We start from the raw sequence: 14542 nt of genomic DNA, 5'->3' as shown, positions 1-14542 counted from the left end.
AAACGAAAATAGTTCACTTCATCGTGCATGGCCTTAAATATCACTTCATCATAATCACCTTAATAATTCCTCCTTCAACCTTAGTATCAATCACCTCAACCTTAGTATCAATAATGGCTCCTCCAATAACAAAAACGACGCCTCAGTACCAAACAAATTGGGATTGCGCCTGCGCATACCAAACAGCAGGGGCGGAGCTAGCCTTCTACTTACGGGTTCGGCCAAACCCAGTAACTTTTGTGCAGACTCTGTATTTGTCTTGAAAAATTCATGAAATATGTATAAATTATTATTATAAAACCCGGTAACTTAAAAAAACTAGAATTCCGAACCCATAAGCTTCAAATCCTGGCTCCGCCTCTGCCAAACAGGTTGGAAATGCTCGTGTGCATGGGAATGCGCACGCGAATGCCAAACAAGCGCATGTGAATCCTCACCACAGCCAAAAACAATATTATTTCCTCCAATAGGTTTCACAGAGAATTGTTCAGCAACTTTTCTATCTACTGGAAACCCATGTTTAGATTTCTTCTTCCACATTGTCCCTAACACCCCACCTCAAGAATTATTGGAAAGATTGGAACTATCTTGGAAACGTGATGCTTTGACAACCCTTAAGCTTATTTGCAAGTTAAGGGGTGTTAGAGGCACTGGAAAATCAGACAAAGAAGGATTTTATACTGCTTCTTTATGGCTTCACAATTACCATCCTAAAACCCTAGCATGCAATATTAAAGCCATTGCCGATTTCGGGTATTTTAAGGATGTGTTGGAGATTTTGTATAGAATTCTTGAGGGTCATTAAGTTAGAAAGAATGAAAAAGCAGAGTGGATGGAAAAGAAAAGAAATGGTTTTTTGGAGGGTTTAAAGGAGAAAAAAGATAGGGTTCCTAAGGGAAAGACCCAAAAAATCCGACTTAAAAAGACTATGGCTAAGGCAAAGAAATTATTGGACAGATACACACAAGATTCTGATTTTGAATTCTTGTATGATAAAGTCTGTGGTGTCTTTGCTGATGCTTTGAGGGAAGACATGGAGTTGTATAATGAGGAGAAGCTTTATGAGCATAGCCTTGCGGCTAAGTGGTGTCCATCTCTTGATTCATCATATGATAAGTCATTGCTCGTGTGAAAGTGTTGGAAGAAAATTATTCCCTCGCGATGACTACATTGAATACCAAGATCTGGAAGACGCGCATTAATGCTTATCGAGTGAGGGATAGATTGAGGAAAGAAGTACTCGTGCCACTCCACAAGGCGTTGGAGATTCCAGAGGTTTATATTTGCGCGAATAAGTGGGAAGAGCTTCCTTATAAACGCGTACCCTCTGTGGCCATGAAATTGTACAAGAATTTGTTCTATCAAGAACGATTTCAGCAGTATCTTGAAGATGTGAAGAGTGGGAAAACAACAATAGCTGCTGGTGCTCTGCTTCCACATGAGATAATTTCCTCGTTGAAAGATTCCACGGGGCTGGAAGTTGCAGAGCTTCAATGGAAAAGAATGGTTGATGACTTGGCAAAGAAGGGCAAATTAACAAATTGTATGGCAATTTGTGATGTCTCAGGAAGCATGAATGGAACCCCAATGGAGGTTTGTGTGGCTTTGGGGCTACTTATTTCTGAACTTAGTGAAGAACCTTGGAAAGGAAAAGTAATTACATTTAGTAGAAATCCAGAATTACAGAAGGTGAAAGGGAAAAATTTGTCAGAGTAGACTGGTTTAATTAGGAGAATGGACTGGGGTGATAATACAGATTTTCAGAAAGTGTTTAAACCCCTTACTGCTGACACAACATACAGATTAGAAAAAAATGAGCTTTTTTAAAGAGTAAATCGCCTTAAACCAATAATATTCTTACATTGCAAATTGGTTAACATTACTTACAGTTGATTAGTTCTGTTACAGGAGCAATTATTATAGCCACAGCTGAACCTGGTTTTATAGCTCGAGTAGACAATTTTCATGCATTCTGTTAAGCTAAGAATGTCAGCCAATTGAAACATACAAAGATGTACAAACCTAATTCTCAAGCTCAATAATCTTCACCACAGATGAGTCACCAACTTTCTGGAAAACAACAACTCGGTCATGCGGCTTTATAACACCTGCTGTTTTCCCATGGTCCAGTGCAACCTTCAATACTGACTCATCGGTTGCATTTGTGGACTCGGCCTGAAGAAGGAAAGGACAAAGTCAATATTCTGGCCACAGCATACCGAATATTCCAACAAGAAGAAAGGGGGTTACAATAACTATGAAGTTAAGAAGGTCAGAAGGAAGATTATGCACTTCTCAAAGTTCTTTCACTCTTGTGAACTTTTCCCTTTCTTGATTAATTATAAGTTGACTATATATTACACTTTTTATCTTGTATGCTTATCAACTTCTTTATACATTATCTTTCCTCCTGTTATACTTCTTCTCAGCATGAGTAAACTTTCATTCACCTTTTTTCCTTTCTTTTATTCTTTTACTATTTTTAGCCTTTTAATTGACCGCTCTGGTAGCTTCACCCTTATATCCGGTGACTGATCTATTCATACTATGCTTTTCCCTACGAACCGTTCGGATGGCACCACTTTTTTCTAGCCTTTTTCAATCAATATTCAAGTCATTGTTCCGTCAGTCAAGTGTTTGTTAGAGCGTGAAATGATAATTCCAATTACACACTGTACATCATCTCTGATAACTACAACTGTCTCACGTATTCCACAGTTCTCAAATGAAATCCATGCAGACTTAGCAAAATACAAAACACAATGGAAGAGAAAGATCCATGTGGGCAATATATACTACCTAGCTGAGATTAAGTCTTACCAATGTTGTTGCATATACATTAGGTGTAATGTTTGTTACGAGTCTTTTTAATCTTGTTAAAGATTTGTATATCAATAAAAAATGTAGAGAATTTCAAGTGTTAAAGAACCTAAATTATTCTATATTGGAATGAAACGGATCAACATGGAGCGAAATATATAGTAAGGATTCATAGCAGATCCCAACTAGCTTGAATGATGTGTAGTTGTCGTTGTATTCTCTTACCTTTAATATTTTGCTCACAAGCTCACATAATAATACAGAAAAACTAAAACATGATGAGGCCAAGTGACATTGTTAATCACACACTTCACAATTTCATGTTGGTTAACGTCATCTTTTAATCAGAATACAGACCTGCAGTAGATGTAGAAACAAATCACTTCTTTAGGGAGGAACAAAAGAAAAAAATCATACTGGATGTCTTGGATCTGCAAGGATGGGGAAAAGCCCTCTGACAATAAGAGACTGCCTAGCCTGTCATTTAAGTCATCAATGAAATAGCCAAACAAAATCAGTTTCATTTTCTATTTGCCACTGATAACATCATCAATAATAATATGAACTAAAGAATGAAAAAAGAAAAATAAAGCAACAGAAGAAGTATTGGCATTGCTAGAAACCTTTTCTTACACTAAGTGTCAGTCTGTGTGATTAAGAAATAGAAGAGAAAAGTTTGCGGTCTAGCAGGATTCTGATACTTGCTTCACATCAGAATTAGTAGGTATCTGTTTGAAACTGAGTTTTTGCAAAAGAACAAAAAGGTTTTGCAAACACTGAGTTTCAATTTTTTCAAGCAAACACCACCTTAGCATATGACACATTCATAGGAGGTGGAATGAATCAGATCCATCCTAATATGGATGTTATCATTGAACCATCTAGGAGAAGAATAACATATCATCGATGAGTGAAAGCAGATGCACAATATTTTGTTAGTTACAAATCCATATAGCGGGAGCTTGACTTGTTATATACATAGGTATAAGATGCACCTTAATTAACTTCAATTTGGTTGGGTAACATGATGAGAAACTATTAGCATACATATAAGTTGAAAAATACCTAAAAAAGAAAGTCCTTTACGAAACATTGATTACCTGAAATGCACCACTGAATGTCCACCGAAGCTGGTTCGTCTTGAGACGAGGGATGACAACAGACAATACTGGCATCGGTGGCCTATACTTAGCTATCAATCTGCATCATCAGTAAAAGGTTATAAATTAAATTTCTTGCACCATACAAAGTGGCATGCTTTTGCTGGCTTGTGGTTAAAGAGGCTGCTCTAACACATGACAGTCTGATGAAGAGAGGAGTACAATTGTGTTCTAAATGTCTTTTGTGTGGGAGTGAGATGGAAACAAATAGTCATCTGTTTATCTATTGCAGAGTTACCAGTACTCTGTGGCAACTCTTATGAGTATGAAAGGACTCAGATGGACAATGCCTAGGAAAACTGCCGAGTTGTTAGCATGTTGATCCAGACAACTTTGTGAGACAGAAAAGATGGTGGAGAATTATCCCAGCATGCATCTGGTGGACAGTATGGAGGGAAAGAAATTCAAGGTGTTTTGAAGATGTAGCTATCTCTGAACATAAGATCAAGATGAAATTGTATACTTTTTTTTCAATATTGGTGTAAAGAAGCCCTAGTAGAAGATGTAGATCATTTACGTACAGTACTAGGTTTTTGCTTTTCGGGTTTCCTGTATTTTGTTCCTCTTAGCACAGTCTTTGTGCTAAGGTTTACTCCTTTGAAAATTTATATAAAATCCGTTACCTTTTCAAAAAAAACTGCGATGGCATTCTCTGGTGAGAAGGCCTGGTAGAGATGTCTTTGACAGGAAAAACACAATTTGCATCAAAGCATAGCAAATATGATGATCGGAGAGAGAGAGAGAGAGAGAGGAGAGGAGAGACCTCGCAGCTCTCCCTGAAGAAGTGAAGCAGATAATAACAGACGCCTTGACCTTGATGGCAGCACGTACCTGAATCAAACAAAAGCAGTGCAGACAGTATTCATGTCAATACCAGTGTCTTAAAATCTATGGCACTCTTTACCTCCACCCTAACGAAAAAACTTAACATGAGCAGCAGAAACAACATACCGCAGAGGAAGCAATAGATTCCAAGTGAGACATTGGTTCTCCGACATACTTAACAGCCCTCTTAAAATAGACATCTTGATTATAAACCTTTTCTGCCTGGAAAAAGGAACTAACATGAGCAGCAAAATTTACAAGAAAATCTCAGAATTATCATCTGACTACATTGGAATCAACAAGACACCGCCTTTGGAGGGCACAGAGTGCATTTTAAGGCAAACATGAAATGAAAAGATAAGATTATGCCGCAATGTCAGCCCTAACACCGATTGGTTATGTGGATTTGTTCCTCTCCTGTGCCATTTTGGCTAAATACAAACTCGACTAGAAAAACGTACTGGCTTAACCAGCAAACCATTAACCAGACTCACAACCTATAGTTAGTTCATTTATCCCCTCCCCTACAAAATGTGGTAGAAATACACTCGAACCATGGTTCCGAGTTTGGAAATTGAGCTTCTTTCAGTATTTCTCTTCTTTGGAAAGTGAAATTCACCACTGAAGAGGTCCTTAAAAGACAATTAGATGGTGAATATATGTCCTGTTAAATACATTTCCTAATTCATAATTTCTTCCATAGCTGCACGCCTAATTCACATCATGACAGCAACTGATCCGAACACTTGCACTGGCCACTGAGTAAGGGCTATTTAAGATTACTTACTGGTTATATGGCCCATGTTTATGCTGGAAAAATAGATGTGCATGTGAACCTATCCATGTAACTTTGATGTTAAAGTCTTTCCCGCTAATGAACTGAAATCCTATCAAACATCTGGAACTTTCGCTGTACGTGATCAAAGTGATTTTGGCGCACTCAATATCACTTTACGGGGATATGCTTTAGAATATTAATCCAACCCTCAGAAGGAATATAACTTTAACCATTCCACCATGAATAAAGAATAAACATTGAATTCAACATAATCGTGTTTGCTGTGAGGTAAGACCAAGATCAAGTCAACATAGCTTTTACTTTTTAAGGCATCAATACAGCCGAAAAGATACAGTAGTCTATTAACTGCTATTTCTGATATTAGATGTACTTTGTACTCCATAAATATTACTTGTTAAGTCTTACCAAAAATGTGAGATCAAGTCAGAAGATTTCAGTAGAAATTGTACTCCGAAGGTCGATGTCCATTGACAATTAAAATATTCACAATGGTAGCATAAGCCATGAGTAGAACACCAACGAGGTAAAACTTACCTCTGCACAAATTTTACCAACAATGGAGATAGTCTCAACAGGGTATAGGCCTCTCAGGGTCTCTGCACCTAGAAGAATTGCATCACTACCTGGGATGAAAAACATTATGTAAGAAGCATCTCACATACGAGGTCAAAAAGGCATGTTTATACCTATCACAAGTATTTAGTATATATCCAATGTTGTTCACATAGGAATCTAGCATATCAAATTAATGTGATAATAGACTTGTCAAAGACAGAAGCTACCATCCAATACCGCGTTGGCAACATCTGTTGCCTCAGCACGAGTGGGTCGCAAGTTATCAGTCATACTGTCCACAACACGAGTGACCACAGCAGGCTTCCCAGCCATATTGCACTTGTGCACAGCTGCTTTTTGAAATAGGAACACCTGGTAATTAATAGAATCTGGTTAGAAGAAAGGACTCCATACTATGATAACTGCAAAAGTGTCACACTCAGTGGAAAGGGCAGGATCAGACAATCTAATGAAACAAAAAAAAATGCAACACTAGACCCATCAGGCACTATTCAATTGCACGTAATTATTCAAACATATCGTGAGCCCACGTATTGTTCTGCAAAGGACTTTCTTTTTATGTGCCATTGCCTTTGCTTCTTATGTGCATTGCCCAATCTCTACTGTATCTTAAAAAATAGTAGCAAATCAGTGCTCGACCTTTATATACATAAAATGTTTTATGAGACTCACCTTTACTCTTCTTGATATTAACTTTTCCAAATTCTATTCCCGATAAGAACTCCATATCATTCATTCAAGCTAGTATTTGGTTACAGAAAATTTGTGATAATGAGCTAATTTCCATGAATTAAAGTCCAGCTCCATCAGCTGAGAATTTGAATTCCAGCTTGTTATTAGGTGCAACAACTGTTCCTTATTGTAATAAAGGAGAAGAAAGCACAAATTGACAATGATGTTTTGGCTTGGCTTTGTTAGATGTCATTCTCTGATGTAACTACAAGTTGAACCTCTCCCCCACTCCATATATAGTGAATGTCACTGAAAATATCAACTATAACAACTATCAAGAAGCAAGAGTGACCTCCTCGAGAATTCTGCAAGTGGAAAGATGAAAGGTATCTGGGAATTAAGGGACAGGAATGGAAGGTACTGACACCAAAGTATCGATCATTACATGTTATTAAGATACTATTCAGGTGTCGTTTTGCTCCGTTTTTCACACAGAAAACACAATTAAAAGTTATATAACCTCTCATTATATGTTGCCTCAACATTTCAGAATGTGTTCGGATATTATGGCATACATGGGGGCCTTTGGTCATTTACCCAGCTTGTTGAACAACGTTTGGCTTTTTTTTCTTTGGGGGGATTTTCAACCTTTGATTTGAAGTTTGAGTGCAAAACATTTTTATGGTAGATTATAACATTTTTCTTGTATCGATAAAAAAAAAAAAAAAAAAGGAGTCATGGATAATCGCCCTCTCTAGGAAAGAGATTGGTGCAGATAAAACAGTGTGACATCTAAGCACAGATCAACTCATTAAACTATCTGAAGGCACAATATTTTTTAGTATTCTACCTTAGAGAATAGTGATTCATGTATGTACCGTCAAAAGGGATCCCATTTATTTTTCTCATAATCCATAATATTACTTTTCATCCCTAATGGACAATTCACTCACATCCACCCAAAAAATTCTCTGTACCGTTGGTGTTTGAATTGGTAGATCGTTTGAATGTCCATTAATGATGTTTGAATTGGTAGATCGTTTGAATGTCCATTAATGATGTTTGAATTGGTAGATCGTTTGAATGTCCATTAATGATATGCCACTTTAATGAGGGGCCTGTTTATTTTCGTTAATAATATCGTATGTCATTGAAAAGACTGAGGAGAGTTAAGTGGACCTTCTCAGGTGGTAGATCTATCCCTAAATTTCCACGAGATAGAATGATGCCATCAGCTTCTCCAAGAATCTCGTCAAAGTTGGCCATTCCCTACAAGCAAATTCAAGGGAAAGTTTACACGAACTACAATATTAAATCAATACTACCATGCAGTTTTTTCGTTGAATAAAACCCAAAGTATTCAACGGGTAACTGACCTCCACATTTTCTATCTTAGCAAAAATCTGCGTTTGATTTAGATCACCCAACTTAGATAGAAATTCACGAGCCTGAACAAGAACATGAAGAACCACTAGATTGTTATAGATATATTTGTTCACTTCTGAAGCAATGGCATCAGATAAGTTCAGATCTTACATAGGCAAGGGAAATGCTGAAAGTAATAAAGCGAAAAGTAGAACTTTATAAATGGCCTTACATGTCGAACATCTTCAGCATGTCGTGTGTATGATAGTGAAAGGATATCTATTTTGTTTCGAAACGCCCAGGTGCTTATAACCTAAAATTATTGCAGGACATCCAGCGAAAAATTTACTGTTAGATAGACTAGAGAATATCATAGTTCTAAAAGAAATTCGTCCAATAAGTTCTGCGGAGTTGTTTTTTAAACTGGACAATGTGAACCTAAACGAGAAAACAAATTGTCATTCCCAAATAACCATAACCATTTGCTTTTTATTACTGCCTACACAAAATACTTGGAGTCTCTCAGACCAATTTGATGTGGCATAAACTTAAAGAGTGTGAAAGGCTGATTGCAGAATGATAGTCTTTGATATTAGGTAACAACAAACCTTCTTATCTTTGTCAGTGAGAGTTGGCAAATCAATACGGATCTGGGAGACATGTAACGTGTACAATGGTCCGGCCAAGGTTGCAGAATTTTTAATCAAGCAAACGACATCCTCTCCTTTCACCTCTGTAACCTGCATCATGGGGAACTCTTGAGATCAGAAATTACCTAGTTTAACATTGGCCACATGCTGCACATCTCTTTCACAAGAATTCCTGCATCCGCAGAAAGTCTAAAGGGAAGGCCCATGCAACTCTAAGAACACCAACACTATGCTCTCTCTCTCTCTCTCTCTCTCTCTCACACACACACACACACACAGACGTGCGCACTCACATGTACACACACAATATATTTTCATTTTGTTGAATTGATACAAGGCATGCTGTTTCCACACACACACACATTATTTTGGTGTTGTTGTGTGTTGCGGAAAGGGGTAGAAGGGATTGCACAGTGATCAGTGACAGTTTTCTCAATTTTCTGAAATGAAATAGAAAATATCATCTCGTGGGTTCAAACATTTAAAAAATTATTCTTCAAGGCCGCCTCACCTCTAACCATACTGAAGTAGTCTCACTTCCTGTAAACAAGTACTGACCAATGAAAATAGTATCTCCATTCTTCACTGACTGCAAAGATATGAAAATTTAGTATCAGAACATGCCATGGTTCATGCAAAGCAAATGCAAAGACGTGAACTAAAATCAAGATGCTTCTACGTTTACGGTCTCAGATGTATTTTCCAGCTATCACTCTAACTTTTGAGGTTGGATTTTATGTTTGATTCAAACGCCATCAGTTGATTCTCCAATTCTGCAAAAGCGGCCTCCTTAATCCAATGTCTCTTGATCACTAACCCCTATGCATAATACTACAACCTTGGTTTAGGTCCACAATGCTAACCGCCATCCAAATTAACAGACCCAGTCCGCTGATGTTCACAAAAGGGATCACCTAACCTAAATTTCCATGGATAAAAAGTAAAAAGTCCCAATGCTAGAATTAACATGATGTGAATAGAACCAGTCTAAAATATTCTCCTCCTGCTATTGTTTCCTATAAGAATCAATCCAATCTCAAATGTACTGTAATGCATGTAATGCCAAAGGAAACCTGGGAGGTGCAGTTCCAATAAACTTCCAAAAAAGGACATATTTAGTCTCTTTCGCCTCTGTGAAATTCACCTTTGATAGGCCACTAAAATTTATAGGCAGTAGATTTGAGGTAGCCTCTTTATCTTGATCGGGTGTCAGGACAACTAAGGAATCTGCCTGGAGTGAAATTGGGTTTTCGCTCTTATTGACAACTTGTAGTTCAGGACCACCAGTGTCTAGCATAACCTGAAAAGATAAGGAGAATAGTTGGCCATAACCAATTTTAGAAGTTATACTATTTATGGATTTCTATAAAACAGAGAAGTTCAACTTGGTATGAGTAGCAGGAGCAACGAGCTTACTGCACAGAGCTTCTTTGAGCTTTTGATAGCTGCCTTTAGATTTTCCAGTGTCTCTTGGTGAAATTCGGCATCACCCCATGAAAAGTCGAATCGTGCCACTAATATACACAACAAGAAAAGTATTTGCTCATTGGTGTCAATGTTCTTGATCAGCTTAGTGCCAGCCATTCAGTTTCTTTCAAGCTGAAGGAGCACATGAAAGGCTACTAACAAGCTTTTGGAAAACACCAATTTCCTATATATTCTACCACTCAGTTAAGCCTGACCTGTATGACTAGTTATATTTCCCTTCCCTGAATATATCTAACCATACTTGGTAGGATGCAAGGAGCAAGTACGTTTACAAATGTAAAACAGGTAACTTGTGAGAATATTATCCATAGTTTTACTTAAATTACAGAGAAATCCTTTTATTTATTAGATAAAAACACTATAACAATGTCACCAACAATGTTACTATTTATACAGTATACAAAATGCCAATCCCTAAGCAACGAAGGGTGCAGCGTAGTGGTCAATAAAGCGGGAGATGAACCATGCAGTCTCAGTTTCAAATCCCAATGAAGACAAAATATTCTAGGTGATTTCTTCCTATTGGCCCAAGCCTAGGTGATTTCTTCACATCTGTCTAAGCCTTGGTGTGCAAAGTCGTTGGTAGAAAGTAGCAGGTACTCGGTGAAATAATTGAGATGCACGCAAGTAGGCCCGAACCGTCGCAAAAAAGATGCCAATGTCTATGGGTAACTGCCCAGGTTCGATGTCTATGAGTTGCTATTTTATTAGTTTTTTGAAGTTCCTTTTTTCTTATTGACAATATTCGGAGTTCTCTTTAATTTCAATTTTTTTGTCTAAAATAATCATTTTAATTACTCAAATTGCCAATTTAACACTACATACGCATCAACTTTGCCCCCATAGCTAGTGATAAAAAATGAGATCCCTTCGTTTCATTTAATGTGAACATATTTGACTGAGCACAAAATAAAGACTTTTGAAATTTGTGGTTTTAAATATACTATAATATTTGTGCGACTATAAAAGCCTATTTAGTTAAGGTAAAATGAGGAGTTTAAGTTAAGCTATTTTTTAAAATTAAAAACGGATCATTCTTTTTGACAGATTAAAAAGAAAATATGGTCACATAAACACAACAGAGGGAGTAGTACCAGACATTCCCGCTTTGAGGCAACTAGAGATAATCTCCACCGAACGTGATTTCGGACCAAGCGTGCCGACAATTTTCGTCATTGCCGGAAAAAAGGTCTGCAAAAAACATTTTATTTTAAAAAAAATAAGAAACTCATAAACTACAAGTCAAACAACAATAATCACTTCAATCTCATATCATCCACAGCACATTATGAAAAACAAATTCTCCGATAAACACAAATTCTACCACTAAAGAGCTTCATAAAACCTAAAGTAACCAATATTATGAAGTTACAGAGAATCAAGTAATCAAACAAGTCAAAATTCTAGTAGTAGAATTCACTCACAGCCTTCGATGGCTCGAGAATTGAAGCCATCCGAATAGGTTCTTCTAGAAGCAAGTTCGTGGAATGCATTTTTTCCGGTAGCCGGTCACTGTAACTGAGCTTAGAGTAGAGTACAATAATGGAGGTACAGAAAATAGTAATAATAGCAAAAATGCTTTTGGAAAGAGAGGCCGGGAAATGGATATTTAAATAACTTTTCGATTTCTCAAAGGCCGTTTTAGATGCTTTTTTTTTTAGCTCCCGGCCATAGATTTTAGCTTCTTCTTTAAACAAAAATCAAAAAAATTCAAAATTTCTTAAACTCACAAAACTAACTTTTCTTTGAATAAAATACATGTTCAAATACAACTTCTAACTTTTAAAAATTATTTTTCAACACAACTTTAAAAAAAAAAAAAAATCAATCAAATATATGCCAAAACCCTAGTTTATTTTTTATTTACAATGAAGTGTAATATATATTTTTAGACTATTTGTGTATTTTAAACATATAATAACAAACTAGTATAGTATTATTTTTTATTAGTTAATTACATAGACGAATTAAAGATTTAAATTATAATAGATTTAACTTTTAAGATTCTTAACAATATTCATTATACTATTAAATTAATTATTATTTTTACTAGGTTTTTAATTGAATTTATTATAAGAATTTACTTAATTAATTTCTGAGTGATCTGATATATTTGATATATATATATATATATATATATATATATATATATATATATATATATATATATATATTATTTTACCTATTCAAATAGTATAATTTTTCGACCAAAATATCTCCAATTATCATCCTTTGAGCTATGTGGCTAGTGAGTTCACTGATGTAGGTGGAATTTTATTGTAGTTAGCACCTGTCACTATTCAGGACAGATTGTGGGCTCACGTTACTCCATAAATGCTTTTATTTTTTTCCTTAAGATAGCAAATACAGAATCTTTTGTGTGATGTATAAATTGTAATAAAAGTGGTAATTCAAATAACGTGATCTTGAAAGGTGAAGAAGCTGCTTTCCATTTTTAGTACAAAGTTATGCAAAACATCATAAATAAATAAAAACATGGTTTTGTTGCTGTGTGAACCGAATGGTTTTGAATAAGGAAAGTTGGATACGAGCATTGTAGGAGGTTAAGATTTGAGAACGACTAAAAATTTGTCGCTTATGTGACAGTGACAAGGCCAGAAAATTTAATAAGGGTGTTGATCACGCCCAATTGAGTAATACCTTCAATTGGGCCTCTTTTCACTATCATTGAGTTATGATGCAATTTATGGGCATCATTGTGTTCTGAGAAACTATGAAGGCACAGATGTCCTTGGATTCACACTGTATCTTGTTGTTATGTCCTTGGTCCGGTGGCTAGTGTATTTTCGGCTTTCCTATTAGGCCTACAATTATTTTCTTGGTTTTTAATAACGATAATGGGGTAGCAGTTAAAAGGGGCATGGGATAGTTTAATTCTTGCATAACTGAGTAGATAGCATGTCTATAGGTCCTTGCCTGTTACTTGTCAACCATGCTCTATTTCCTGCATGTAACTTGCTATTAGCCATCATGCCTGTAGAACCTTCATCTTACCTACTTTACCTAGGAATCACGAGCTTAGGATTTCAAACAATGGGAATCGGACACTACCTATACGATTTGCCTAGATATTCAATTTATAAATCATGCCTATATGACTAATTCTGTGCTAATTTGCTCGACCATGTACTCTACAACTCTCAGAAGTGATAGCATCAAGGATAAGAATAGAGTTTTGGAAGTTTCAAGAAGGACACTTATAAGATCTTAAGCTAAAGAATTGCAGACTAAGGTTGATGGACTTCAATGTCAAATGAAGAAGCTTTTAATTATAGAGGAAGAGCTCAGGCTCAAATGAGATGAATTGTCCAAGTTTTACAATTATTTTATGGCCCAAATTGAAGTCCAAGATGAGGAATATTGGATCCCAAAATCAGCCCTTGAAGTCCGCCAAAAGGGCACCCAGAAGAGTTCAAAATGAGCATAAAAGAGGTCCAAAAGGGGGTGTTTCAAAAGGAGCCTGATTGGAGTCCAAACCAATAACCCAAATTAGTAGTTTTAAGACCCAAATCTGCCACAAAGGGAGTTGGCTTCCCGCCCTCTTATTTATATTAGTTTTTATAAGGTTTTCTAGTCTTTAGCTTAGCCTCCAAGTTAGGGTTTTATTTTATGATTCTAGAATAATCTTTTCGGGTTTGTTTTATGCCTTGGCAACCACCCTACCTAGTTTTAATGATTTTTTAATCCTATAAATATGATTCTTTTCATTCATTGTGGAACTTCATTATTGATTAATAATATTATACTTTGAGAGTTCTTTTGAACCTTTGTTACTTATGCTTTGAGATTTATCTTTCAATCTTTACTAGTTCATAGTTCAAGGTAGTAAGATAACCTCTTTATTGTGATATCAGTGATTCTTTTGGGGTATTCTTAGAAGGCGATTAATACTAGTTATTAATTATTGTCTCAAGTTACTCGTGAAGCGGTCAAGATCCGAATCTATTATTTTGATTCATTTTTAATTAAAGGCATTTGATTTCTTCAATAAATCAAAAAACGTTGTTGCTTGGATCTTGTCAAGGCTATTGAACTTGCGTTCTTGGAAGTTTTTAAAATTATTTCCTTGAATTTTCCTATATCCTTTATTTTTTGCACTTTAATTCTGGTCGTTCAATAACTTATTATTATTGCTTTCGCATTTACTTTTCAAATTCTTACTCTAG

The 14542-nt window shown here is 36.1% G+C and overlaps 1 protein-coding gene and 1 pseudogene across 1 annotated transcript; one reads left to right on the top strand and one right to left on the bottom strand.

Annotated features, from left to right (window-relative positions):
- The first annotated feature begins 113 nt into the window (after window positions 1-113).
- On the top strand, window positions 114-1853 carry LOC104097324 (uncharacterized; annotated as a pseudogene).
- Window positions 1841-11988, bottom strand: LOC104097319 (pyruvate kinase 1, cytosolic-like). Its single transcript, XM_009603878.4, has 16 exons — window positions 11780-11988; window positions 11450-11546; window positions 10284-10381; window positions 10012-10167; window positions 9379-9456; window positions 8826-8957; window positions 8450-8530; window positions 8229-8300; window positions 8032-8121; window positions 6387-6531; window positions 6139-6227; window positions 4932-5027; window positions 4744-4811; window positions 3921-4020; window positions 3238-3297; window positions 1841-2175 (listed from the first exon to the last, which is right to left on the bottom strand). Exons 1-16 carry the CDS (start codon window positions 11846-11848, stop codon window positions 2023-2025), a joined length of 1584 nt encoding a protein of 527 aa, XP_009602173.1. The 5' UTR covers window positions 11849-11988; the 3' UTR covers window positions 1841-2022.
- Window positions 11989-14542: the final 2554 nt, after the last annotated feature.

The sequence above is a fragment of the Nicotiana tomentosiformis genome, chromosome 5 (assembly GCF_000390325.3).
Source record: "Nicotiana tomentosiformis chromosome 5, ASM39032v3, whole genome shotgun sequence".
In the NCBI taxonomy this organism is placed as follows: domain Eukaryota; kingdom Viridiplantae; phylum Streptophyta; class Magnoliopsida; order Solanales; family Solanaceae; genus Nicotiana; species Nicotiana tomentosiformis.
The sequence above is the reverse complement of the archived record's forward strand: the minus strand, read 5'-3'. Positions and strand labels throughout refer to the sequence as shown.

Excerpts from the sequence above, each read along its gene's own strand:
- LOC104097319 (XM_009603878.4), bottom strand. The coding sequence starts at position 11,848 with ATGCATTCCACGAACTTGCTTCTAGAAGAACCTATTCGGATGGCTTCA. Across the intron at positions 11,547-11,779 it reads TTCTCGAGCCATCGAAGGCT|ACCTTTTTTCCGGCAATGAC; the intron begins GTGAGTGAATTC and ends TGTTTTTTGCAG. Across the intron at positions 4,021-4,743 it reads TCTTCAGGGAGAGCTGCGAG|ATTGATAGCTAAGTATAGGC; the intron begins GTCTCTCCTCTC and ends CTGATGATGCAG.